Below are 27,497 nucleotides of genomic sequence, written 5' to 3'. Positions count from 1 at the left end.
GCAGTCTATCAAAACTAAACGTATCTTTCAACTCAATAACCCTACTCTGGGAACTTATCCCACAAAACTAAAATCCTGGCATATCAGGACATTTTCAAAGATGTTTACTACAACATTTTTCATAGTGGCAAAAAATGCAAAGAGTGAATATCTAGCAAGAGAGAAAAGCTTACATAAGTCATTGTGATAGACACATGAAATATTATATAGCCAGTAAAAAAGAATGTGTTATAGCTATGCCAGCTGATGTGCAGGGACTCCTGCTAAGGAACTGAAGGAGAAAAGCAAGATGTATAAGTATTTATATTATGATCTTATTATATAAAACAAGGACAAAAATCTCTGTATGTGTACGTGTGCATATCTGCAAAAACTACGAAAGAATCCATGCTTTATGATGAGGGTTCTCTTGAGGGGGTGGGTACTGTGGGTTGGGGAAGGGAGAACAGGAGGAAGGAAACAGGGAAAAAAAGGGAAAATCAAAAAACCCTTCATTTGTGTAAAATTATAAATATGCACATGGGTGTGCGTATACTATAGAGATAAAAAATGTCAAAATGAGTTGAATTTTCAGAATTTCTGTTTAACTTTTGTATCTAGCAGAATCTACTCTAGTGTTAGTTCACGGACTTTTTTTCTTCACCAGGATAAGGTGGAAGCAGAGGCTGAATGTTCTTAAAAGGTGTCTCACTGAAGATATTGCCATGCAAAGTGGGCAGCCAGTAAGTGAAAATTATTGATGAATGTGTTCAGCAGGGCCTGATTGCATTTAAATTAAATTTCTCCAGACTATTTTGTATTTTTGAAGAGCAAACTTCCCATGAGCTTATCAGCAAATATTCCAGAAAGGCAAGTTGATTTTGCCCTCTAAATTTTTGTTCTTTTGGGGGAGTACAAACACTGTCTGCTGACGTCATTCTAACCCCTTAATTACAAAAGTGACATAAACATTTGTAATCCCAAATTATCATCAGCATATCAATGTCTGGCAGTAGCAAAATTAGGTTTGTGACTGTTTTGTGTGACGCGCATGATAAATATTAGCTTGTAAAGGTTATTGCTATATTAAATAGCCGGAAGGTAAAATATTTATTTATGCTGTAGTTCTGGTAATAATTTAGGTGTGTTAGTTTACCGGGAATGGACATTTCTTTGAATAATGAAAGGACAAACAGCTCAATATTTTTTTTATTTGGAAGAAAGCTTAAAACTCATTGGCAATATTTGCTTTAGAAAATTATATCTCAGTATGATTCTCATTTGAATGATAATTATTTTACTTACATATACATTCAGAGTATAATTTACATAAAGATCACATCTAAATCAGATATTAGCAGAACAGAAATACACTACTGCTATTGTAATTTTTTAAGAAATCAATTTTTTAGTTCTTCGTAAATTTCCATTTACTGCTGACACTCTGTGAACTTTAAGCAATACAGCTGACCTATAGGAAATCTTAGAAGGGAGGAATACTCATTGCTGCACGTCAAAGGCAGGATTCGTGCACTCAGGGTTGCAACCTGCCTTCCAGAAGAAGCTGCTGTTTCTGCCTTCCATCTCATCTGCCCTTCAGCCAGGCCAGCCAGTGTGGAAGAGACTGGATACAGTTAAGTCTACACTGCTCCCCTCTCCCTTACACTGTGCACGCTCTGGAGACATTTTCGTTTCTCATGGTTATGCTGGATTTGGCCACTTGCTTTACCCTATGGTCTATCTGTGCTCTCCTGAGTCTACCTGAGGTGAAGGGTTGTAAGGGGAGGTGCTTCTCCTATTCTGAGTGTCCTTAACACTCTGGGGATGCCTTACCATTCCCTGGATCTGACTCACAGGCATCCTCTGACCTTCTCAATAGGAAACTACTGGCCTCCATCCCCATTTGGGACTGCTCAAAGCCACTCCTTTGGCTTGTTCTTTTCTACCAACCAAATGCTGATGTTCCAGAGCCAATTTAACACGTGTGTTTATTCTGTAGGGCATGGGCTTTTGAGCTTTTTGCCACTCCCTGATTTGGGCACATTGCACTAATATCCAGAACCTTGAACACTGAGCATTTGGTTTTTAAATTATGTTCCTAGGTTGAGGCTAGTTGCTGCCCCCCAGCCTGCCCCTCATGTCTATCCTAGTTATGTCGCAGGAGAAACAGAGGAGAATAAAGCTGCTCTGTTTGTGGGGGGACAGAGACATGCCCTCTAGATATCATTTGTCTCTTGGACATGATCACTACATATCTGCCATCGATGGCTGGCATCTCTGTTGGGCTGAGGTCTTGGGACTAGAGTCCTCAAAGGCTAGGTCTATTCTAGTCATGGGGTTGGTTATGTCCTTACTCCCAGCTGTCTTGCATACTCATGCACAGTCATCAAAGCTGGGTGCCCTAAGAGAGGCCTATGAGAATACACATGGTGATACTGACGGAATCTCGAGAGTGCCTTCTTTGCTGGGGATGGCGGACTGTCATGCTGAACTGGGAGACGTGCCCTGTGTGTGACTGTCCACGGGACTATGGAAATGGTCAGACAATAAAATACATGCTTACTTGCCCAAAGAATGGTACTCAAGGCCCCCTAATTACATCGTGGTTGTTTTTCAAGATCGTAGTGATCTTAACCTATCTGAAAAGTATCTGAGTAGATAGCCCGAGGGGAAACCAATGTTAATTTTTCCCAAAGAGCCAAATTTTAGAAAGTTATTTATTGACTGTTCATAGTCATTTTCTCAGATTGCCCTCTTGAAAACTCAGAATAGAAGAACATTATCTGATTTTAAGCAAGCAACGTTTAGTTTTTTCTTGCCCTCTGCTCCTACTTTATAACACACAGAGTAGGTGGTTCCTATCAAGGTGAGATGAAATATGCTCATATTTTTAATAAGCCAGATTCCTGACTAGAGCCTGTCTGGTGCAGAGCATGGCTGGAGGAAATGTCAAGCCAGCTTTCAGTGACTCAAGACAGCCTGGCAACAAAGATGACGTATCTGGAGATGACACTCCAGTCCCACCACACATGGCAGTGGGAGCTCTGTACCGGGCTGCAGGAACATTATTCAGATGCTTAATTTTATACAGAAATGGCCTCTGAAGGTCCAAGTCAGCGAGGGATGGAGAGGGTCCGCTCCACTGGAGAGTGAGCACCTAGCTCTCACTCAAACGGTCCACTCGGCTTTTCTAGAGCTTCCTGCATGGGTGCTCTCGTTAATGAACCACCTCACGTGGTGGGAGGTTAGGCTGGTCATCTGCAGTATTCAAATTCCAATTCTGTAATATTTTGTCCTGTAGTTCGATTAGCTAGCAGTTTGCCAAAGTTATTCTTTGAAAAATGAATTTTAGGGGCTGTTAACATTCCATCTATGAATGTGTCATTACTTATTAATCATTTTCTTATTGTCTCATTTTATTTTTTGCCAGTACATAAATTTTTCTTTTTCACTTGTTTCCTTAGGCTATGTCCTCAAAAGTGGGTTTATTGGGTCAATGATGCAAACTATTTCCATTTTTTTCTATGTTGCCAAATCACTTTTTAAACGTTGACTTTACAGTCTTAACATTAGTGTTTGAGAATAATTAAATTAGCACATTCTCATCACTGTTTTTTGTTTTTTAAGATTGTATATATTTATTTGACAGAGAGAAAGACAGCCGGGGAGAGAGGGAACACAAGCAGGGGGAGTGGGAGAGGAAGAAGCAGGCTCATAGCAGAAGAGCCTGATGTGGGGCTCGATCCCAGAACGCCGGGATCACGCCCTGAGCTGAAGGCAGATGCTTTAACTGCTGTGCCACCCAGGTGCCCCTGGTTCTTTAACTTCTAATGACATTTTCTAATCTCTGGAAGGTTTAAGTGTTTACGCAGTTCAAAGCTAGTCCATCTCTTCCTTGTAATTCCTTTTATTACTTCTTAGTTTTATCTTTTGCTAAGCAGAGATGTATAGACTCAGTTCATATCATCTGGTTGCTTTTGGTTCATTTCTTACAATGGAATCATTAATATATCTGGGAAATATTTGGGTATCCAGCCTGAAGTAAGATTATCTTATTTCTTCTCTCCATATCAGAAAAATTTTTAGCATTATCCCTCTATTTCTTATTGTTTTGCTGTGTACCTTTTGTGACAGGTTTTTATAGATACGAGGACCAATTTTAGGGCTATCCTATTTCATTAATCTGTGGTTGATTTTTATAACAGAGGCATATGGTTTTAATTATTATAGCTTTATATTATTCATTTTACTATCTTATAAAGAAAGTCCTCATTTGTAATTATTCTTTTTTTCTGAAATTTACAAATCATCTTTAGAGACATACTCTTAAATTCTAAAGAAAATCTCACTGAGATTGAATGCAGTTTTCTTTTTAAACCTAGAAATTAATTTTAGAATAGTCATGTTTACAATATCTTATGTTCCAATCCAGAAACACAGTGTGTCATTACATTATCCACATCTTTTTTGTCTCTTTAGTGTTTTCTTGCCAGCACTATTTCAAGCTCCCTCCTGCCTTTTTTTGGCTATTATTTCCAATGAGCTCTTTTCCCATGACACACTTTTATAGGAAAGACTATCCACTTATCTATCCACATATACATCCTTGCTGAATTCTATTGTTAGTACCAATCATTTTGGTTCACTCCTTGCATTTTTAAGATCAAAATTCATGCTGTCTACTAATACCCTTGCAACTTCTCCTTTTCAACAGTTATGCTTTTATAGAAACTTCTGTTTGCTGGGGTGCCTGGGTGGCTCAGTCAGTTAAGCATCCGCCTTTGGCTCAGGCTTAGGTCATGATCCCAGGGTCCTGGGATCACTGGGCTCCCTGCTTAGTGGAGAGTCTGCTTCTTCCTCTTCCCCTCTCCCGGCTTGTGCTCAAGCTCTCTCTTTCTCTCTCAAAAATAAATAAATTAATTAATTAATTAAAAAAACAAGCAAACTTCTGTTTGTTCTTTCATTACATCAGGTAGAAATTCCCAAATAATGTAAAAAAAAAGTATTGTCACTAGTATCCTTATCTTAATGCCACTTTCTAATGGAACTGCTTCCAGTGTTTTCAGTTAATAATGATGTTGACAATTGGCTTAAGAAATATATTCTTCATATTGTTAAAGAATCTCCTATTTTTAATTTACTAAGAGTTTTGCTTTTCATCAGGACCAGGTGTTATTTTATTGAAAACTGTTTCAGTGTTTAACAAGCTGACCTTTTTCTTTTGACCTTTTGATACAGCATTCCATTAACATGTGCTGTTTAGAGAGTCTTTTAATGTAATATTGCACTCAATTAGTTAGTACTGCACTTAGGAGTTTTACCTCTAAATCTCTGAGATTGACTCATAGCTTCCTTCTTTCCCACCCCCCTTTCCTTCCTTTCTAAAATGTTACTCATCAGACTTTGGTTTCAGGGCACATGACCTTCATAAAATAGGTAATTTTCTATATTATCCTTTTTTTTCTCAGATTACATAATATGAGAATTATTTGTCTCATGAACTTAAATGCAATTGCCTAAAATACTGAGTTGTTGTCAACTTTTCTTTGACAGACACATCACCACGTTCACTAATTTCTTTCCAGAAACTTATATTTCAGCCCCAAATTGTTTTTGTGAAATTGAAGGAATTTATAGTATGATAAGATTTTAGTATTATCAACTACATTTGTTATAGTGTTCCTATTTCTAATTTTTTTGTGGATTCTTTTTTAAGTAATTAGTGAGGAATTTATTTTGTTGTTTTATTTTCAAATTATTTTCAAACGAAACTATTATTTTAGCTTCAATTAGATATTTGGTGTATTTGTGTTTAATTGTAATTATTTCTTTTTTCTGCCTTTCCTGGTGTTGAATAACCTTTAATTTCCTTTAAAAATTTCTCAACTTACATTCTTTTTTCATTATTTTCTCTCAGTTAATAATGAAAACATTTAATGATTTGAATTTTCCTGTGAGTATAGACCTGGCTGCATCCCATTCATAGTACTTACATGTGGCTACTCTCATTTTTATTAATTCAAAATAATTTATAGCTCAAATTATAATTTATATATTTCAAATTATCTAACTGATTTTTAATTTGCTGATTTGTGTTTTTCGATTCTATCTCAATTGCATTATGGCTAGAAAATGCAGTCTATTTATGATTTTGGGGAGTTTGTAGACTGGCCTAGTATGTCTAGGTAGAAGAAACAAAAGAGATTGAGGAAGGGAGAGAGACCAAGAGAGAGGCAAAAGGCAAAGGAAAAGATAATAATATTCAATCTGTAGTGAGCACCAGGTGTTGTATGAAATGCTGAATCACTACATTGTACACTTGAAACTAATATTACATTGTATGTTAACTAACTGGAATTTAAATAAAAACTTTAAAAAAAGAACAATTTTTAAAAATACACTAGATATTTGAAAAAAAAGGTATTGTCTCTATAGGATATGAAATTATAAATATACATGAATTTACCATGTTGATTATACTATTGTATTAACTATGCTATATAATTTCTCTTTGAATTGATCTCACGTAGCTAATTAATATGGTGTCAAAATATGTAAAGAAAAAGCTCAGTTTTCAGTGTTGCTGATATTGTTGGCCTTTTTGTGTGCATTGTAATCAAAATTTTAATGGGACGTTGGGGGGGAGTATATTGTTCATTACTCTCCTGCTTATTAGCTCCACTTCCCCTGTAGTTTAGAGTAGATACAAAGTATAGAGTGAGGGGAAATAATTTGAGTGCAAAAAGTGTAGCTGTTTCCATCAAGGGCTTCTGGGTCAAGCGTTTCGACTGAACTAATTCAATTAATTCACCAGAAATCCATACTTCAGAGTGTAAACTGTGAGATAAACTCCTTTATATGATTGGTATTTAATATGTAATTAAATGATCCTCACTGAATTGTAAGATTGTAAATAAAGTCATTACATTTTATATACTGACTTTCTTTCTTACAAGACTTAGAGAGTTAGTATTACTTCTTATGAAGAAAGAGGAATAGCAAATACACTCAGGAAGATAAGCATTGGGTGGGAAGCAATATAACTTCTGAAATCTCTTTACTTTTTACTCTTAATGAAAAAATTATTCTATAAGATACATAACCCAACATTACTTGATCTACTTGGCTTTCACATGAATGGAAGCATGTTTACAGATACAGGTGGACATATATTCTTGGATAGTTTGCAAAATGCATTTCTAGGGGCCAGCATCACAATGGCAAGGTGATAGGCAATCCTAAAACACAAAGCTGATCAAATCTGCATCATAATAACTGAAAGTATTAAGCGTTATTGCATGAGTCTAAATGCCATAAAAATTTAGAAATAAGTGGAAAATTGTGATTTTTTTCCCCCCAACGTTTACTCTCAAAGCAACCTAAAAGCATTTGTATGATATCCACTGTATGTGTGCATAGCAAGGGACTGCTTTGATCTAGTGTTGAATTTCCAGTTGATATTATGTAAATTACATGAGAATTACAAGAGCATCCTTCTTTGTTAACCTTGCAACCCATTAGAAAACTACAGCCTGTTGGATAGTCAAAGCTTCTTTGTAAAAGGAAAGAAAGAGAATATCCTTTTGCGTTTGCAGAATTTATTTGTCCTGAGATTAATCTTTTTTCTTCTCTTCACAATGATCAAAACAAATTGCCAGGTGTACCATAATTAAGAAGAAAAACACCGCCCACCCAAAAACACCATGCAGGGAGAAATGTTGCAATGTCTGAATGTTATGAATACACCAGCCTGTATTAGGATGCGTGATCCCGCGGCTATGCTGTGGGGATACATATCCTGCACTACATTTCTCTCAACAGAACTGTAAGTGCAGTTAGCGTCAATCAGTTTCAGTTTATTACAACTGTCATCAAAACAAAGATGTAAAATAAGTAGTTCATGTACTTACCTTATTTTTAAACTTCATAACTAGCTGCTCAGTCTTCATTTCGACATTATTTTACCTTGGCACTTGTGCACATTAAAAAATACGTCTCACAGAGAGAGAAACCTTACAGAATAAGCTTATAGCTTGTTAAAATTAAGCTGACAAATTTAATTATCGGGGCGCTTGGGTGGCTCAGTTGGTTAAGCATCCGCCTTCGGGTCATATTATGATCCCAGGGTCCCAGGATCGAGCCCCACATCCGGTTCCTCGCTCAGTGGGGAGTCTATTTAACCTTCTACCTCTGCCCCTCCCCCTCCTCTCATGCTCTCTCAAATAAATCAATAAAATCTTAAAAAAAGAAAAAAAAGAAAAATTTAATTATCTTCACGTACTATCCATGCCTTCTAGGGCTTTCTTTAGCATAGGTAAGAAGTTCTCCCAGGCCATTTGACAAAATCCAGCTAAAGCTTACAGAGTCTTACAACAGAGTTTGGTGTAGCAAACAGTTGGAGAAGCTTACTGATTTTTGAGAATCACAAGAGAATTAAAATTTCAGGGGACTCTCAGGCTTATTTTAATGATGGAATTCCTTGTAAATGAGCTTGATTTTGGTTTGCCCAGTGAAATTTTTTATGGGGAGGCACGATTTGCCATGAAGGTCAGTACTGCAGGGGTGGACTGTTGAGCCAAGCTAAGAGTGCATCAGGTAAGTCGGCCTCCACAGGTGGGAGCAGCTGCTTGTACTGCAGGCTGCCAGATTCGGCGCGTAGTAATTCTGATGATCTAAGGAGACAGGACTTCTGTATATCAGAAGAACCTTTTTTGCTGGAGCTGCCAGGGTAGCATAGTCAGTTAAGCATCCGACTCTTGGTTTTGACTCAGGTCGTGATCTCAGGGTCGTGGTCTCAGGGTCGAGAGATCGGAGCCAGGCTCTGCGCTCGGCACAGAGTCTACTTGAGTTTCTCTCTCTCTTTTCCTCTGCACATCCCCCACCCCCACTCTCTCATGCTCTCTGAAATAAATAAATCTTTTTAAAGATTTTATTTATTTGTCAGGGAGAGACAGAGTGCATGCACAAGCAGGGGGAGCAGCAGGCAGAGGGAGTAGCAGGCTCTCCCCTGAGCAAGAAGCCCAACGCGGGACTGGATTCCAGGACCCTGGGATCATGACCTGAGCCGAAGGCAGAATCTTAATCAACTGAGCCACCCAAGCAACCCATAAATAAAACTTTTTTTTTAAAGAAGCTTCTCTTTTTTTTGACTGGAGGGGTTTAAAATCAGATAATATATAAAAATCAATAAACATTTAAAGAATGTAATGCTACATTTTTTGTTTTTACAAAAACCATAGGTTCAAATCTTCACTGGCCACAGTATACTTTGTTCTACCATAATTCTTGGAGGAAATTAAGCAGCTTCCTGGTCAATTAATAAGCAGTTACTGAACATCTACTGTGTGATGAATGTGTGCTAGGGTTACAGAAAAATGAGTATGGCATAGTATATGACACAGTTCTGCTCACATTGGGTTGCAAGACTATTTGAAGAGGACGAAACTTTGAGGATACGTAACTTTACAAAATAACTTTGAGGATAAGTAAATGCTGACTGATCTACTCCCTCCAACTACTGTGCACCTGACTACCTGTGTGAAGTTTGTGGTATCGGTAGGTGTAGGAAGATATCTGGGAAAATCACTAGAACTGGAGGAATAGGGAATGGGTTATGGGAATTCTTGGCTAAAATGTGGCTAGGAGATTGGCATACTTGGGTTGTTCTATAAGGAAAATCAGAGTCTAAAGCTTGGAATGGAGTTTGCCTGTCCCGAGGTAAGAAAAGCACATCCAAAGTTACAATAATGGATCTAGAGCCACTGCAGGGATTAAATATTGACAACTGACAAAGCAATATCTGGCCCAATTTGTGACCTCAGTTGGCATTCTTTAAACTGTATTTGCTGTAAATGTTCATAAACTATTCAATCTTTTTTTTTAGAAAGTTGCATAGATCATTAAAATACATGAATATGGACTATATCCAATGATAAAGCCTAGCAGATGTTGTGGGTGAAATTTCCCAAAATGTAGCACAGTGATTATTTCCATCTTCTTTCCATTTGTATCTATTCTAACATTAAAAAAAAACTCTGGGGAATTTAATAAGTAATTGTTAATACATAGGAAATTCAGTGGATATTTCATAATTCTTTTCTTACTTTCTCTGTCAGCATCATTCTACACAACACCCTAAAAACCTTCCTGGGCCTTCTAGAGTACTGGGCTCCCCGGTGTTCTTCCCACCTCTCTGGTTGCTCCTCTTTGCTGGTTCCTTTCTCCCTGATCTGCATGTGTCTGAGTTCTTGCTCTAGGCTCTCTTCTCTTCTCCTGGTAAGTGGACTTCTGAATGCTCTCGTGACTTCTGTGGCCATGCACTTATCCACCTGCCTAGCTGGTAGGTCTTCTATCGACTAACCTTTGCTTCTAACAGTTCACCTCCTCAGCCACCACTGCATCCAAACCATCATCATCTCTTGCTGGCCTTCCATGCATATCCTTTGTGCAATCAAATGCTATCCCTACAATGCAATTGGAAGATCTTTCAAAAAGCAGTTGTCTATCACAGGGCTGAGTTTTCGGTGTACAACAATTCAGATGTACAGAAATGCAATTTGATTTTCCTAAAACTATACTTAATTTTTACCTCTTGGTGCTCATTTCCATTTTCTAGAGTTACATTATCATTTTTAAAGATTTATTTATTTGAGAGAGAGAGAGAGAGTGCAGGTGTTCAGTGAGTGGGGAAAAGGGCAGAGAGAGAGAATCTCAAGCAGGCTCCCTGCTGAGCGCAGGGCTGATGCGGGGCTGGATCCCAGGAACCATGAGATCATGACCTGAGCCGAAATCACAAGTTGGCTACTCAACCCACTGAGCCATCCAGGAGCCCCAAGGGTTCCCTTATTATAATGAATCTGAGTTAAACCCAGTCTCCTTCAATTTTCTTAGTGTTTTAAGAGTAAATTAAGTCATTTTAGGTTTCTGACCCTCCTCTTTTCTCCCCAGGGCCACATCCAAGTTGGGGGTGCAGGTGGGGGGCTTTTGCACCTTTGCAACATCAACAAAACTAGTCCACTGCTCTGTGGCTACTCTTAGATTTTCCTCAGCACCTGCTGAGAGTAACTACTATCTAGTCTCCGGTCACTGGCATCTACTACTTCTGCCAACGTCCTCCCTTTCTCCTTGGTTCTGGGTTGTCAGGTCCACCCAGATCCTTCTGTGTCTTTAGGCCACTTCACACTCTCTTGTAGGCTCTTCCCCTGCTACTCTCTGGGACACAGAACAACTCAGATGTTTGCCAAGTTAGCCTTAAAGGAATCCAGTAGAATATGTAACCTCCCTACGTGTGCAGAGAACAAAAATGCTCTCCCTCTAATCCTGGAGTTAAAGAAATGTCACTGAATGACAATCCTTTCTATATAAGCTAAAAACTTATTTCTGGTATTTTTTGTAGGTCCATTTAAAAATATATCAGATTAAAGAATAAAGTGAACTAATTCAACTTTCTAGTAATATTCTGCTGCTTTAGGTCTCCTCAAAGTCCCTGACAAAGAATTTTGAGAAAGAAAAACAGATTTGGAAACATCATAATTCCTGATTTCAAGCTATGTTGTAAAGTTCCAGTAATCAAAAGAGCATGATATTGGCCTACAGACACCAGACCAGTGGAACAGAATAAAGAACCCAGAAATGAACCCAAGCACGTATGGTTAACTAATTTTTGACAAGGACACCCAGAAGACACGAAGGCGAAAGGGTAGTCTCTTCAACAAATGGTGCTGGGGAAACTGGATATCCACCTGCAAAAAATGAAACTGGACTCATCTTACATCACACAAAAAACCTCAAAATGGATTAAAGTCTTAAACATAAAACCTAAAACCATAAAAATGCTAGAATAAAACATAGGGAAAAAGCTCCTTGACATTGGCTTTGGCAATACTTTTTTAGATATGACACCCAAAGTGTAGGAAACTATCAAAAAAACTTCTGCTCAGCAAAGGAAACCATCAACAAAATAAAAAGGCAATTTATGGAATAGGAAAAAGTAGTTGCAAACCATCTATCAGGTAAAGAGTGAATATCAGATGAGTTAATATCCAAAATATATAAGGAACTCACACAACTCAACAGCAAGAAAACAAGCAACGCCAATTTAAAATTTGACAAGTGACCTGAAGTGACATTTATCCAAAAAAGACATACAAATGGCCAATAGTATATGAAAAGGTGTTCAATATCACTCATCATCCAGAAAATGTGAATCAAAATCACAATGAGATATCACTTCAACTGTTAGGATGCATATTATCAAGAAGGCAAGAGGAACAACTGTGACAAAGATGTGGAGAAAGGGAACACTTAAACACTGTTGGTGGGAATGCCAACTGGTGCAGCCACTATGGAAAACAGTATGGAGATTCCTTAAAAAATGAAAAATAGAACTACCCTATGATCCAGCAATCTCACTTCTGAGTACATATCCAAAACAAATGAAATCAGTACCTCAAAGAGTTATCTGTGCTCCCACATTCACTGCAGCATTACCACAAGAGCCAAGATGTGAAAACAACCCAAGTGTCCGTCAACAGATGAATAAAGAAAATGCGGCTTGCGCGCACACACACACACACACACACACACACACACACACACACACACTGGAGTATTATTCAGCTATGAGAAAGAAGGGAATCTTGTCATTTGTAAACAACGTGAATAAATCTGGAAAACATCATGCTAAATGAAAAACGTGAAACACAGAAAGAAAAAAAATGCATGATGTCGCTTATATGTAGAATCTAAAAAAAATCAAATACATGGAAGCAGAGAGTAGAACTGTGGTTACCAGCCACGGGGAAATGAGGAGATGTTGGTTATAGGGCACATGGTTGCAGTTATGTAGGATATATAAGTCTAGAAATCTAATATAGAGCATGATGATTATAGTTAATAAGACTGTAAGGAATACTGGATATTTGCTAAGAGAATACATTTTGGGCACTCACAACACACACACACCAAATGGTAACTATGTGACGAGAAGATATGTTAAGTAGCTTGACTGTAGTAATCATTTCACTGTGTGTGTTTATATAAAATCCTCACGTGGTACACCTTAAATATGTACAATTTTTATTAAACATACACACATACGGACTCCCTGAGATGTTTAACAGTATAAGTCATAGCAAAACATCAGTAGCCTCTCCCCCCTCCCTATCTCCCCCTTCCCTAGGAAGCTACCTCTCCGCCCCACCCCTCCTTTCCCCTTAAGCACAGGGCTGAGCATTTTACACAGGGAACACCGCCTGGCTTCCCTTGCTTCCCCGACACTACCAGCACCTCACTGGCCTCCACTCACCAGGGCTGCTGCACATACAACCAAGAGGGAAGCTGAAGTCCCTGCCTTGCCCCTCTGTCAGCAGGCCATCTGGGCTTACGTCACAGGTGGCCATCAAACCAATGGGCATCTGGGCTCCGACTTGTTAAGTTGCTTCTTAACAGCAAGGGGTTCTGGGCCAGTGCCTGAGAGCAGTGGCTAGAAAGGGCCAGAGAGCTTGCTTTTTTTTTTTTTTTCCATAGCTTCACTACAGCTTTTGACTTGAAAATAATGTGGCAGGATAACTGACCGAAACATTAAGATATTTTCCCTTCCTCTCCTATCAGACAAATAGTCAGGCTCATCTTAGTATTTTCCTGCCTAAGGGATTTTCACAGAAGCTGCATGAGGTGAGCAGCATTTCCTGTCTTTGGCAAGAGCCAAACTCATTGTAGAGGTGGTGCCAGGTATCCACATGGGGTGTGTGTGTGTGTGTGTGTGTGTGTGTGTGTGTGAGGCCTCCAAGAAAGTGAGGGATAATACAGATCCTTCCAGACAGGTATCCACATGGTGTGTGTGTGTGTGTGTGTGTGTGTGTGTGTGGCCTCCAAGAAAGTGAGGGATAATACAGATCCTTCCAGACAGAGGTCAGCAGGGCCATCGGTGGATGCCCCTGGGGGGGTGATAAGGCTGCAGAAAGGATTGCTACCCGGAGCATGTGTGGACCAGGTGAGACTCCCAACTTGACCATTTCTAGGTGTCTCCTGCAGTTTCCAGGTATGGGAGCAGCACAGCGAGGAGATGGGCGCCCCAACAGTAACTGTGAGGGCAAATAACTAGTGACCTCAGACTCGACCTGATCCTTTGGTGGGTGTATAAGGCCGTAGGGCCTTTGCACAGTCTTGGAGAGGGGAAGGCCTGATAAATACTGAGTCTGAATCCCCTACCAGTTTGGTGAAATGGGAGCAGAGTGTGACTTAGGTTGATCAGAAGAAAATGTAATAATGCATTTGGGTTTGTACATCTGAAAGGAGATTTGAGCCTTCCATACTCTACTTAAGGTTGCAAACATTGACAAAAGCAATAGATGTATTTTACTTTTTGCTCCCTCTTATCAAACCTGCACCCTGCCCCACTCCCCCAAACTCTATCCCTTTCTATTCCCTTCTGGTGCCATATGCCAAGTTCTAGTTAAAGTGTATATAAAGGAATAAAGGGGAAAAAAAGAAAGAAAAGAGAGGAGAATGGAGTCAAAGAAAGTAGGAAGTGTGTGGAACATTCTGGAAAAGTTTTTATATTCATATGAGAAATGGAATGAAATGAAGGTTCTCCCCAAAACAGTTAGAACATAGTTACCTCAAACCTGCCATAGAATAAAGGTCAGAATCTAATAAACAAAGTGTCTGGCACTGCCTTTCCCTTCAGGAAAACTCTAACTCTACTGATTTTTACCTGAGAGGCACTGCTGAGAAGAAACTCGTCTATTAATTGGCTTATGAGGATAGACACCCAGATAAAGAGGCTTCAGTTGCTGTGACAAAATCATTTCATTCAGTTTTTTCTGCAGAATGAAATATTCTTCAGATAACTTTGATATCTAAAAAGAAGGTCATGTGTCAGATTAAATCAAGCAAAAGAATTCAGAAGGCTCCATAGGTACCCCGGGTCTGGTTCGAATGCCTGACTGACAGTCCCCGGGACTCTCACAGACGTCTTCTCCAGAACCCACCCAGATCCTGATCTGAAAACCCAAGGTCTGGAAAAGTCCTTGCCTGACCGAGCCTCCTCCCCCTTTGTGCTACTTGCACATCTCACATTTTCCATTTAAAACTGCCAAACGTGTCATGCTACGTGAAGCGTTCTGTCCTGATCTACTCCTCCGGGGGTTCCTGACACCTGGCTTCTGTCCCTATCACTCTGCAGCAATTTAGGCCGCAGGACCCCTCTGTTGCCTTGGATTGTGTTAACTCCGTCCTTTCCTTTCCAGTGTTTTCAGCCTGACTTCGGGCCACTCTCCTCCGGTTCCTCTTTCCATCCGGCCCCTCTGCCTCCGTCTGGCCTGCCTCCCGGCTCTGTTAACACAGCTGTCCGGCTGGGCTGCATGTGGGATTCCTGCTTTTCTGCCTCTAGCTTCGTCCCCGTGGAGCACTGAATCTACTGCAGCTTTATTAGCCAGCTCTAGGGAGGTGACTTGGTAATCCTGCATCTCCTCAAAGTCTCTGACGCATAGCACATGAGGATTTGAATCCCCACTCTGGGCTTTAGCGTGAGAAAACGTGTACACCAGGGAAAGGAAGGACTATATGTATATTAAACTCTCTATTCCCATGTGCTTAAAAAAACAGAACAGGAAGGGGCTGGAAGATCTCTAGGAACAGCCAGAAGTTGGAGATACTCGGGCCATACCCCTAACATGAAAGAGGTGTCCGAGAGCTGCTGCTACTGTGCTTTCACATGGACTCAGCCACTGTCAGAGACAAATAGCAGAGTTTAGGGACCCACAAGTATTAGGCAATCCCTCTTTGATCTAACTCATGATGAGATTTCTGCCTTCTTTCCTTCCTTCCCTCCTTCCTTCCTTCCTTCAAAAGTAGGTTCCATGCCCAGCATCGAGCCTGACGCAGAGCTCGATCTCACAACCCTGAGATCAAGACCCGAGGTGAGATCAAGAGTCAGACGTTTAACCAACTGAGCCACCCAGGCGCCCCTAATGATATTTCTTTGATGATTTTATATGCTATTGACTATTCTGGTAATGCGTATTAACTTATGCATTTCAGAGGGCATCTAGTTTAAATCCTTCACTTTATATAAGAGAAAATAAAGGCGCCCACACACAAAGTGATTTTCTTAAGGTCAAACATCTAGACAGAAAGCAAGATCTGGACTCGACATTTCCAGGAGCTGCTTGCTGCGGTCTCCCTCCAGAGTACTAATTTATCAGTGTTCCATGCACACCTATGAGAAGCTCTAAAGCCACCTGCCCCCTTCTAGAAACAGCTGAAACATGCCTATTTATGGCACAATATATTTTCCAACAGGGAATCTTTCCTTGTGGATTTTCTTTACGGTTCCACATTGTCATGACGTAACATGTAGATTTTCTGGGGCAGAAAAAGCATAGACTTCAGAGGATTTATAAAACTTTTTTTGTTTTTTTGTTTTTATCTATAATGAAAGATCTCAGATATGAAAATTTGCATTGTCAAATGCCAGCATTTTAGTAAGCTGTACAAACCGAGGACTACTAGTCTCCTTACTATAAAAGATTTCTATCATATATCATTTCTTATGGCACATTGTTTTAAAAAGTATGCCTATCTGAATAGCAAAACCCTTGAGACATTACGAACGAGGTTTGCTGTTTCATAAAAACAGATGAAACAATGTATCGGTTATTAGTGAACAATAGGTTTACTTCAGTTACTGTGTAGTTCCCAGAGATTTCCACTAGTCGATAAATCTGTTTATTTACATACCTGTTTTGAAAAGATGGCCAAATCACATGCTTCTTTCTCTAAGACTGCTTTCGAGTTGTTGTCACTCTTAGTCCTGAAATTACAGGATTCCTCATGCTTTGTGGGATAGGAATACAGATCTTGAGTATTTCTTGCTACTTCGGTTGGTGTCGCAACAATCTTTTGATTTTTAAAAGAAGACATCCTGTCCTTCCTTAATTGCTGCCTCCTCTTATAGCCCCGGTATTTGCTCTGAATGAACACTGCCGCTCTATCTTCTTCCGGGGCTCGGACCGCTGCTTCAGCCTGCCTCTCTCGGACCGTCCCTGGCCTCAGCTGGCTTCTCTGCTGGCCACACGTTGGTGCCTTCTGGGTGACTACCGATGTCTTCTTTTCCTGTTCCTTGCTATTTGCGTTTTGATAGACTGACTTTTGGCTAAGGCTCGGTTCCAATGTTCTTTTAAACGAAGGCTGCTTTGTCTCATTCTCCACTGACCAAAGTCTTGGGTAGCTTGGCCTTTCTGCTATGGCCTTTCTTCCTAGATATGCTGCTTTGGATTCTTCAAAATTCCTTTCCTCTGCATACCTCTGGTAGTAATTCTCGATCACAGTGTTCTCCTTCTCCACTTGCCTTAGCTTACTGTTCTCTTCCAGGTCTTTCATACACTTTTTTTGGGGGTGTCCTTCTGCCCGAGGGTCCCCCACCAGATGTGGTTCACGCATAGTCTCTTCTCCAAACATCTTATTCATTTTGTTCTGAGTTTGATATCCTCTGTTGTTATTTTCAACGGCCAGAGTGGCTTTGTCTTCAGCTTTGAAAGTAGAAGGCTTCACTACAGATGTACTTCCTGTATTGTTTGCAGCTGGAATGGCTGTTTCATTAGTAGCGACTGCATTTTCTGTCTGTTTCTTCGCAGAAGAGTCCCTGTGTAAAACATAGTGCATCTGAATATATGAGACTAAGCTGGAGTTATTTGCCTCTTCTGGCTACAGCTACATGCTACAAGGTGTTGGGAGATGAGTAAAGGGGAAAAACAAAAAAACAAAAAAACAAAAAAAACCCCTCAAAGTAAAAACTTCTCAAGTCACATTAATCAAGTGTTTCCCAAATGTTCTCTCTGGCAGCAGTAGTGGGCCGCTGCTCAGATAATGATAAACCCAGTTTCAGTTCAGGATGAGAAATATCCTACCATGTTGTCACTTAACGAGGCATCAAAAGCCTAGGAATTGAATCACTTCAAAACATGTCTTTTGCAAAAGGGAGTACCTACAGTGAGGAGAGGTTGTGGAAAATATATCTAAATTTGAGACTAGCAAGCAGGGTATGTTCACTGGGCTGACGTGCTGTATTTCATAAGCTCAAAGTCCGCTGATCACAGGAAATAGTGTACAGAATTAAAGGGAAGCAGTGTCCCTGCTACAGTTCATGATCATACATTGACTAAAATTGCACAGTTGTTATTTTATTTTATTTTTTTAAAGAAAGGCAGACTGCCACGTGCAGCGCCTCATTTGGATGTGTCTGGAGTCTTGGAAGCTTGACTACCCTACGTTCTCCTACAAATGGACCTTGAGAGCTTGTTTGGAGGTTCTAGCAGGGGAGCGCAGCTACTCGTATACCCTTGACCGAAGAACGGTCCTCCTCTATCGGGGAAGGTCGTCCTCTTCGACCGAGCGCGCAGCTTCGGGAGGGACGCACATGGAGCGGTGAGGGAGGAAGGGGACACCCGCCTAGCCAGCCAGATCAGCCGAATCAACCCTGGCGATCAATGGGGTGACAGATGTCGCAGCCAGATCGCCCTCACATCCGCACAGTTGTTATTTTACCAATATCCTTCCAGAATGATTTTCCCTTACCTTGAAGATAACATCTGCTCTACAGTTTTTTGTTTTTCTTTTGGTGAGGACAAAACCCTCACAAGAGCAATAGGGCCATGAAAAGGGTGCTAAGGTACAGTGAAAAGGTCATAACCTGATACCCTGACACGCTACCTGGGGGGGGGGGGTTGCCAAAACATTTCATTTTGGCTCAGGAAAGCCAGGGGAGAGTTTTGGTCTTTTGCAATGCGTTTGTACAGAAAGACCTGTCTTGAAGTCGAACTCGGAAAAAAATTACTGGAACTCAAATTTCCTAATTCCACGAGCTACTTCCTAGGCCTATGAGAGCGTCTTTAGGTTTATGCAGGAGGCATAGTAGCATCTCTGTTATTCTGCCGGACAGAGAACTAGGTGGGGCACCAAGAACCCATCATTTCAATGAGCAGCTATGCTAGTATTTTGAATACTTTCATAACACCCCCAGAGAATGCCTATACTAGTCAGAATACAATTAATGAGAAAAAGATAAGCAAACTATATCACAAAGCTATAGTAATCAAAACAGTGTGGTATAGGCATAAAAACAGACTCATAGATTGATGGAAAAGAATAGAGAGCGCAAAATAAACACACACATTCATGGTCAGTTAGTTTGTGACAAAAGAGCTGAGAACATACAATGAGGGTAGGATAGTCTATGTAGTAAATGATATTGGGAAATTAGACAGCCACATGCAAAATAATGAAACTGGATTCCTATCTTACACTACCACAAAAATCAACTCAAAATGGATTAAAGACTTGAATATAAGACCTGAAGTCATAAAACTCCTAGAAGAAAATGTAGGTGGTAAGCTCCTTAACTTTGATCTTGGCAATGGTTTTGTTTGTTTGTTTTTTGGGATTTGATATGAAAAGCAAGGCAACAAAAGCAAAAATAAACAAGTGGGACCACATAAAATGAAAAAGCTTCTGTGCTGCAGAGGAAACCATCAATAAAATGAAAAGGCAACTTCCTGAATGGGAGAAAATATTTGCAACTCATATATCTGATAAAAGGTTAATATTCAAAATATAAAAAAGAACTCATACAACTCTATAGCAAACAACAACAACAACAACCTGATTTCAAAATGGGCAGAGGATCTGAGCAATTTTCAAATAAGATACGCAGATACACCAACAGGTACATGAAAAGGGGCTCCACATTACTAATCATCCAGGAAAATGCAAATCAAAACCATGACGAGATATCACCTCACACCTGTTAGGATGGCTATTATAACAAAAGACAAGAGAAAACAAGTATTGGTGAAGATGTGAAGAAAAGAGGAATCCTTATGCAGTGAGAATGTTGTGTGTTGGTGGGAATGTAAATTGGTGTCATTATGGAAAACAATATGCAGGTTCCTCAAAAAACTGAATAGTACTACCAGCAATCCTACTTCTGGTTGTATATCCAAAGGAAACAAAACAATTATCTTGAAGAGATCTCCGCACTTCCATGTTCATTGCTGTATTTCTCACAATAGCCAAGAGATGGAAATAACCTACATGTCCATTAATGGATGAACAGGTAAAGAAGGTATGGTTTACGTATACAATGGAGTATTACTCAGCCGCAAGAAAGAAGGAAATCCTGCCATTCGTGATAGCACGGATGAAATAAACCAGACAGAGGAAGAAAAATACTGCATGGTATCACTTATGTGTGGAATCTGAAAAAGAAGAGAAAAAATCAAACTCACAGAAACAGAGAGTTGTGGCTGTGAAAGGGTGAGGTGGGGGAAACAGGGATATGTTGGTAAGGATCCCACCTTCCAGCTACACGAAGAGCAGGTCTGAGGATCCCATGCTAAAATATGGGAGTATACACTGTTCTGTAGAATTGAATTTTGCTAAGGGAGTACAACTTAAATGTTCTCACCAAAAAACCAAAGAAAAGAAAATCCTTTTACAATGTATATGGATATCAAATCATCATGATGCACACTTTAAATATCTTACAATTTTATATGTAAATACCTCAATGAAGCTGAAGTTTTTAAAAAGATGAATCAGTTCTTGGGATCTAATATACAGCATGGTGAATGTTAATGATACTGTATTATAGACTTGAAAGTTGATAAGGGAGGTGTTCTTAAATGTTCTTACCACACACACAGTTGTAATTACTGAGGTGAGGGAAATGTTGACTAACTTAACTGTGGTAATTACTTCACAATATATACATGTATCAAATCACATGCTGTACACCTTAAACTGACCCAGTGTTCTATGTCAATTCAATCCCAATAAATTTGGGGGGAAAAAAAAAAGACAAGAGTCCTGGGATTGGGGCTGGAATGATCTTTATCGCTTATAAAGAGATACAACTTATTCATCTTTTGATCAATTCAAGCTTTATCAATGAGGCAAAATCCACATACTTACATCCCTTCCCGTAATCCCTACCAAGATCCTCCATGTCCCTACCTCGCCCTTTGCATATTTTTATAGCAGAGTTAACTTGTGTTTCTAGAATCATGTATATATTGGTTATATTTCCTTCCCATGATTTTGTGAGTAATTTTTTGGACCAGGGTTTTGTCTTATTTATCTATGTGTAAGCTGAGCATAAAGCCTTCTGTATGAATAAATTCAGGTGGATCTGTTAATATGCACTTAGAAATACAGATATGGAGGGTCGAGAGAAGAAAGGGCAAAGTGCCATGTTCTGAAGACTGGATTATGGCTTAGGAGTTGATGGCATATTGGTTATTAAGGCCGTGAGAATGAATGAGAGAGCCCAGAAATGATGATATTTAGATGTGAAGGAGGATTTAAATAAGGGGAGAAGAGGAGCAATTAGCAAAAGATACTCAGAATTAGGAGCAGAAATGTAGAGAGCAATCTGGCAGAAGTCTAGGAAGAAAAAAACTGTGGAAGGAAAGGATGGTCATCAGTGTGAAACTCCAGTGAACTCCCAAACAGGATAAAGAACGCAAGAGTGGCCACTGGGTGTTCACTGACATTTAATGGATTAGCATTAGGAATCTGATTGGTGCAAGAAGGACTGTGAACTTTATTTTGACTTTACAGATTTGAAAAAATGCATAATGTCAAAATGGTAGAAGAATGAACATCATTATACCTTTTATTTTCAAAGTTTTTCCTGTAGTCAAATTCCTGATCATGGGTCTGAATCGTTGTTACTGCTGTGTTTTTCATGTTAACAATTGCTTTTCTTTGTTTCCTGACTAGATGTCCTCTTGCAGCTGAAACACATAAGGTCCGGAGTAGTGTTAATCAGAATAAAGAAAAAAAAAAAACCATTATTCAAGTGAACAGAAACACTTTTTTTTGACCATCAATGTCAAAGAGGAAAATTAAAGACTCCAAATAGAACATGTTCATTAAAAATATTGTTCATTAACAAGATTCTTCTAGATGACAAGCTATAGCAAGAAAATAAAGCGCCTTTTGTATTAAGGAGACTCTGGGGACGAAACAAAAATGAAAGAGATTGGCTAAGCTGATGAAAAAGATAAAATGTATTCATTTGCTCCAAATCTGTTGATAATTACTTCAGCTATTTATGGGAGAAAGCCCCTATTATCTAAGTGTGTGTTTTGGACTTTGTGGCCAATTATCCTTGGAGCCAGCTACATTTCAGAACTGGGATTTAAACTTTTTTATGTTATAAAGGTAATTCAGAGCAAATCACATATATCCCATAACATTCCCCATGCCAGGGAAGCATTCCATAATCAAAACCATGAATAGTTCTCCAGAAAAACAGTATTTTTACTACGGGTGATGAATAAAGGACTATAAATATTAGGTCATGTTTCACTGCCAGATGAGTTATGATAAACCTTTTCTTCAGTGTTTGATAAATTTTGGAATTGTGGATAACCAATTTGGTCCCAAATTATAGGATTTGCATTATGATGTTTCAGGGAGAAGTTAAGGGCTTTAAAATCCCCAAAGAGATGAACTGTTATGAATGGACAGACCTATGACTAGAACATGAGTCTTTTGAATGTTAGTCAACTATTCTGCTTACCATGTCAGGGTTCTTTAGAAAGCAGGCTACAAATCCATAGTGGATTATAAAATCAATTTAATGGGCCAAATCTAGCATCTAAAAATGAAGTGGGATAAGCCAGAATAGAAAACATCAGAGTGCATTATTTGTAGTATGACTGTATATCAGGTTACCGAGTAAATTAGAGTTTTTGCTACGGAAGTTCAATCAACACATTTTGAAAGATACTGTATTAAACCATGCCAGGTTCTAAATTTAGTTTTCATAGAAAAATGAAATCTAAAGTCTATTGTTACATTTTAATAAAAATTTGTGAAGTATAATTATAAATATTATTTCCCTACAGTTAACAGAAAGAAATGGATGCCCTTTAACAAAATGAGATTTAATCAAGTGGTCAAAAATTATGGCAAGTGTAACCTTTGGAATAAAGTAGGAAAAATGTTATTGTCCAATGGATTATAATAATATGATTCCTGAATCTATAATTGATTCAGTCACTTGTATCTTGCACAATAGGTCAACTGTGTTTCATTGATGCCTGATGGAAAATTGAAAAATTGAATTATTTTATTTAAAACAAAACATTAAAATATTAAAAATGCCCATCACTAAAACAATCTGATTTAGATTTGGTATAGAGAAAATATCAACGTGACAGAGCCTGGAATTAAAGACAAAAGCTATGTAAGAATGGAGGTTTGTATATACGATTAGATTTTATGTCCATCTCTAAATGTAACATTACGTTTTGTTACCACCTGAGTGATTACCTGACTGTATTATGATAGCACTCTCTTTCCTTTTCTCCTGTATTTTTTGGTATCTTCTTAAATCCAAGAATCCTCTGACACAGGCTTGAATCAAAATAAGCTTGTCGATGGCTTCCTTTCGCATTAAATTTAACTGTTCCACATGATAATATTTCAGGAACACCTTAAAAGAATTAAAATAGAATACAAATAAAATGGTGACACACAAATGTGAACCCATCACACGCTACGCTTTGCGGAACAGACTGTATGCTGAATCTTTTTAGATTTTGGACATCCCTAGCTTTTGCTTCTTTGGCTGGGATTTTGCTGTAACATTATGGATTTTTATTCTTGAAGGAAACCTCTGTTCGAGAAGGAATACTGTTTAGCAATCATACTGTTACTTGCAACAGGTTTTGTGGAATGGGCCAATAAGTGTGGAGGAGGTTCAGCTCTTTTATCGAAGTTTTAGCATCCTATACTCTGAGCAAAGCTAATTCTTATGGTTCTTCGACAGTGTATTTCCCAAAGTTAAAAATCTTACAAATCTCGTTGTAAAAGATAGAGGACTCATAACTATAGCGATTCATCCATCAAACATTAATTGAGACCTGCTGTTACGTGCTTCTCTGCTGGGCATACAAAGGTGAATAAAGCAGGGCACTGTCACTCAGGGGCTCATAAGGGGAATAAGGCGGAGAGATGGCCCCAGACAGAATTAACAACATTCTCGCTAGACCCAGTGGCCACCACGGAGAAACCAGGGCTGACTTTCGTTCTCGAATCAAAATGAAATCGGGGAAACGGAGTGGTTCTCATTTAAGAGTTTTCCATCTTCCCCAGGAAATAAGATTTTTTGCTTTTAATACATTTACTAATAAAAATCACCTCAAAGAGAGTTTATTGACTCCACTAAGAAAGTTACTTCAATTCAAATGTAATAGCTGAGACATAAGAACGGGTAACACTGGCAGGAGTTCTGTTACTTGAAATCTTGGCATCCCAGGCAAATAGGTTAGCACTGTAAGTTTTGACTGAATTTAGTTTTAATTTCTGTGGGACTCTACATGTTAATAGATTTAGTCCATTCTACTGTTGACAATTCATTTAAAATTCAGTCTGTTTGAAAAGGTCATCTTTTTATTTATTTATTTACTTTGCACAGCATTGGAAATGTTTCTGTATTGAATACTTCTATCCATCTTAATGAGTGGAAAAGGTGAAGTGGAAAAACACAAATAGCTTTAAAATGCTACTTAAATACCACACCTAACTGGAACTGCAGAGGGCCTTTTTTACAAGTTAAAACTCCGTTGGAAGTCAGGCATGTATTTCAGACCATAATCATGAGATTTCAGCCTGATGAAATTCATCTATGTGATCATGTAAAAGAAAATGGTGTAAATAAAAGACACATCTTTTTAGTGCTCAGCATGTCCCCTTACTCAATACTGAAGGAAATACGGATCACTGAATACATAGGGCACTCAGTCTAAGATAAATATATTTCTTAAATCCCTTAAATTGTTACGGGAGTAACTTCTTATATGAACATTGTGCAAATTCTCTCTGGCATCTTCTACCCCAAGACACAATTAATTCATGTGCAAGTTTGTTTCAGTCTCTGTAGGTCTGTGGTAGGGCTGACAGTGGTTATTCTTGAGTGATCAATCTCTGAGTACTTCCTTTCTTCAGATTGGCTCTTTTCTCCATGGTCCCCCAGTGATATGTTCAGTGTAGCCCTGAGACCTGGTACCCTCTTTATTTCCTTACCCCCCATTTTGTCATTCTGGAGGATGTCTGAGAAGCCTACTACGTCCTTTCTCCAAGCAGCCACCTGTCTTACTTCCATATTCAAAATTTGTTATGATTTTTTTACTTCATTCTCTAAGGGATTAAATAAGCTAACATCTCTCAGATCTCAAGTCTAATACATTAACACACCGATCTCCAAACACCTACAGCAAGTCTACAAAAAATAGTGAATAATTTGCTTCAGGTAAATTTCAAGTTTAATAACAGAAGCAGATTTGAGAATTAGGAAAAAAAATCAGATAATTATGATTCAGATCATTATGGTTCTCTGCAGAATATATTCTGTATAATTATATGATATTAATATATATTAATATATTCTGAATATTTATTGACTATATTTGGTGGTGATAAGAAAGAGAAAATATGTCAGTATGTTTTCGATACTATTTGAAATGAAGTATACTCACTCTAAATTTCATCTTTTTTTTGATACGTCTTCAAGAGAAACTTTCCTTGAACTTAAAAGAAACCTTTATGACAACAAAGTGTTTCATTTTGCTAAAGAAGATAACCTTCATAAATTTATCAACTTAATTCCCTATTTTAAGCTAGAGAGTCTGTAACATGAAAAAGCCATAATATTTTCAAGCACTGTAATATGGTATAATTCTCAGTAAATCCAACACAACTGTTAATTGTTTTTTTCTTGAAAATTACATGAAAACATTACTTTTGTTTTTCCAAGAGCCCAGTTATCAAGACCAGCTTTTTCCAAGATGGCGGCACAGGCATCAGGGCTCCCTGGGGGCTCTTCATTCCACTTGTAGCAGAGAACGTGGTACCTTCAAGTGGGAGAAAGGGCTGGTTAGTATTTCACAAAGTTTCCACGTCTCAGTAGTTTGGTGGACACTTGACAGCTCTGTACAGGGAAGGAAAAGCCTCCCAGACTTAACGCAGGGGACCCTGCAGGCATTCTCAGAACTCTAAAGGAGACTGACAAAAATCTGAGCCAGTCTGTGTATGTTTGAGCACTGTTTTCTCAGTTTAGTGATTACTTTTCAACACTTACCACTGAAATTCCCCACAAAAACTCCATCACCCCCCCAAAAAAATTAGTTGAGTATTTTTTTTTAAAGATTTTTATTTATTTATTTGACACACACACACAGAGAGAGAACATGAGCACAAGCAGTGGGAGTGGCAGGCAGAGGAAGAGGGAGAAACAGGCTCCCCATTAAGCACAGAGCCTGACATGGGGCTCCATCCCAGGACGCTGAGATCATGACCTGAGCTGAAAGCAGTCACTTAACCGACTGAGCCACCCAGGCGTCCTAGTTGAGTATTTTTTAAAAAGCAACCTTTCTCTGGGTACTACAAGCAGAAGGACTGCAGGGGCAAGAAGCAGAGGGAAAGATTTTATTCTTTTTTCACCTTCACAAAAATGTTAGAAGCTGATCTTAAAATTGGAGGAAGGGGTTTAATTCTCTGTGAACCTCCCACTAGTGTAAAAATGTCTTTGATCACTGTTTTCCCTTGAGTCACACTATGTCTCTCCCTGGAGATTTTCTCTATTGATTTAATACATATAATTGAGGAGAGGAAGCAAGTAAGGGGTTAATGCAGGAGAGAACTGAAATAGGCCCCAAGTTTTTCAAACGGACCAGGTGAATGAAAAGAAGAAAAACTGGTTTACCCTGGTCAACAATCTTGTGCAAAGAAACGCAGTTTTCTAGAGTTTCCGACACTCCTTTATTTTTATTTAATTTCTTGGTGCAAGATTAACCTGCTAGTCCAGAGGAGACAAAGCATTAAGTTTTGATAGGTTTTCAATTTCAAAACAGAGGCCATGCATGGTGTGCGGAAGACTTGGGTAGCATGGTCAGGCGAGCTGAGTTCTGATCTTGACTGACTACCTGTGTAAATTTAGACACATCAGGGAACCTCTAAGTACCAATTTCTTCCTCTAAAAATGATCCTGTAGATAAAACCTCTAAGAAGAACATATTCTAGCTCCACCAAGTTTCATCCTGTTAAATGTGCAGATGAACCAGTTTCTGTTAGGCTCTTTGGACAATCCTGGCCTGGAATAGTCTAGAAAGATGTGATGATCATAGTTTTTGCTACCTGTGCAAATAATCTCTGTGGGAGGGAGGACCAATTAATGTGCCCTCATCCTTCAGGTCTGCCAACCCGAGGACCAAACTTCCTTGTGGACTCCTTGTGACTAAGGAGCTACTCTGCCCTCCCGGCCTTCCAGCCATCTCCTGGTTTTACTTCTTTCCAGACCCAGCCAGGACCTCCTCATTCATCATATAAACCACCCTTAGTGAGCTCCCTCTTGTTCTTTTGTTGCCCGTGCTCTGCAAACAGGCAAACCTGAACCACCCAGTCATTGTTCTCTGCCCTCCTGTCAAACTTTGGAAACCTGCCAGAGA

The 27,497-nt window shown here is 39.1% G+C and overlaps 1 protein-coding gene across 1 annotated transcript in view; it reads right to left on the bottom strand.

Moving 5' to 3' along the window:
- Positions 1–27,497, bottom strand: part of MYO3A (myosin IIIA) — a 215,172-nt gene that overhangs the window by 22,441 nt on the left and 165,234 nt on the right. The window contains exons 25-29 of the mRNA XM_040645303.1: positions 25,793–25,904; positions 23,323–23,485; positions 21,653–21,776; positions 16,723–17,626; positions 14,696–14,840 (exon numbers count right to left, since the gene is read on the bottom strand). Coding sequence (XP_040501237.1) covers positions 14,696–14,840; positions 16,723–17,626; positions 21,653–21,776; positions 23,323–23,485; positions 25,793–25,904 — 1,448 coding nt within the window. The remainder of the gene's footprint in view (positions 1–14,695; positions 14,841–16,722; positions 17,627–21,652; positions 21,777–23,322; positions 23,486–25,792; positions 25,905–27,497) is intronic.

Source organism: Ursus maritimus, unplaced genomic scaffold, assembly GCF_017311325.1.
Source record: "Ursus maritimus isolate PB19 unplaced genomic scaffold, ASM1731132v1 scaffold_31, whole genome shotgun sequence".
In the NCBI taxonomy this organism is placed as follows: domain Eukaryota; kingdom Metazoa; phylum Chordata; class Mammalia; order Carnivora; family Ursidae; genus Ursus; species Ursus maritimus.
The sequence above is the reverse complement of the archived record's forward strand: the minus strand, read 5'-3'. Positions and strand labels throughout refer to the sequence as shown.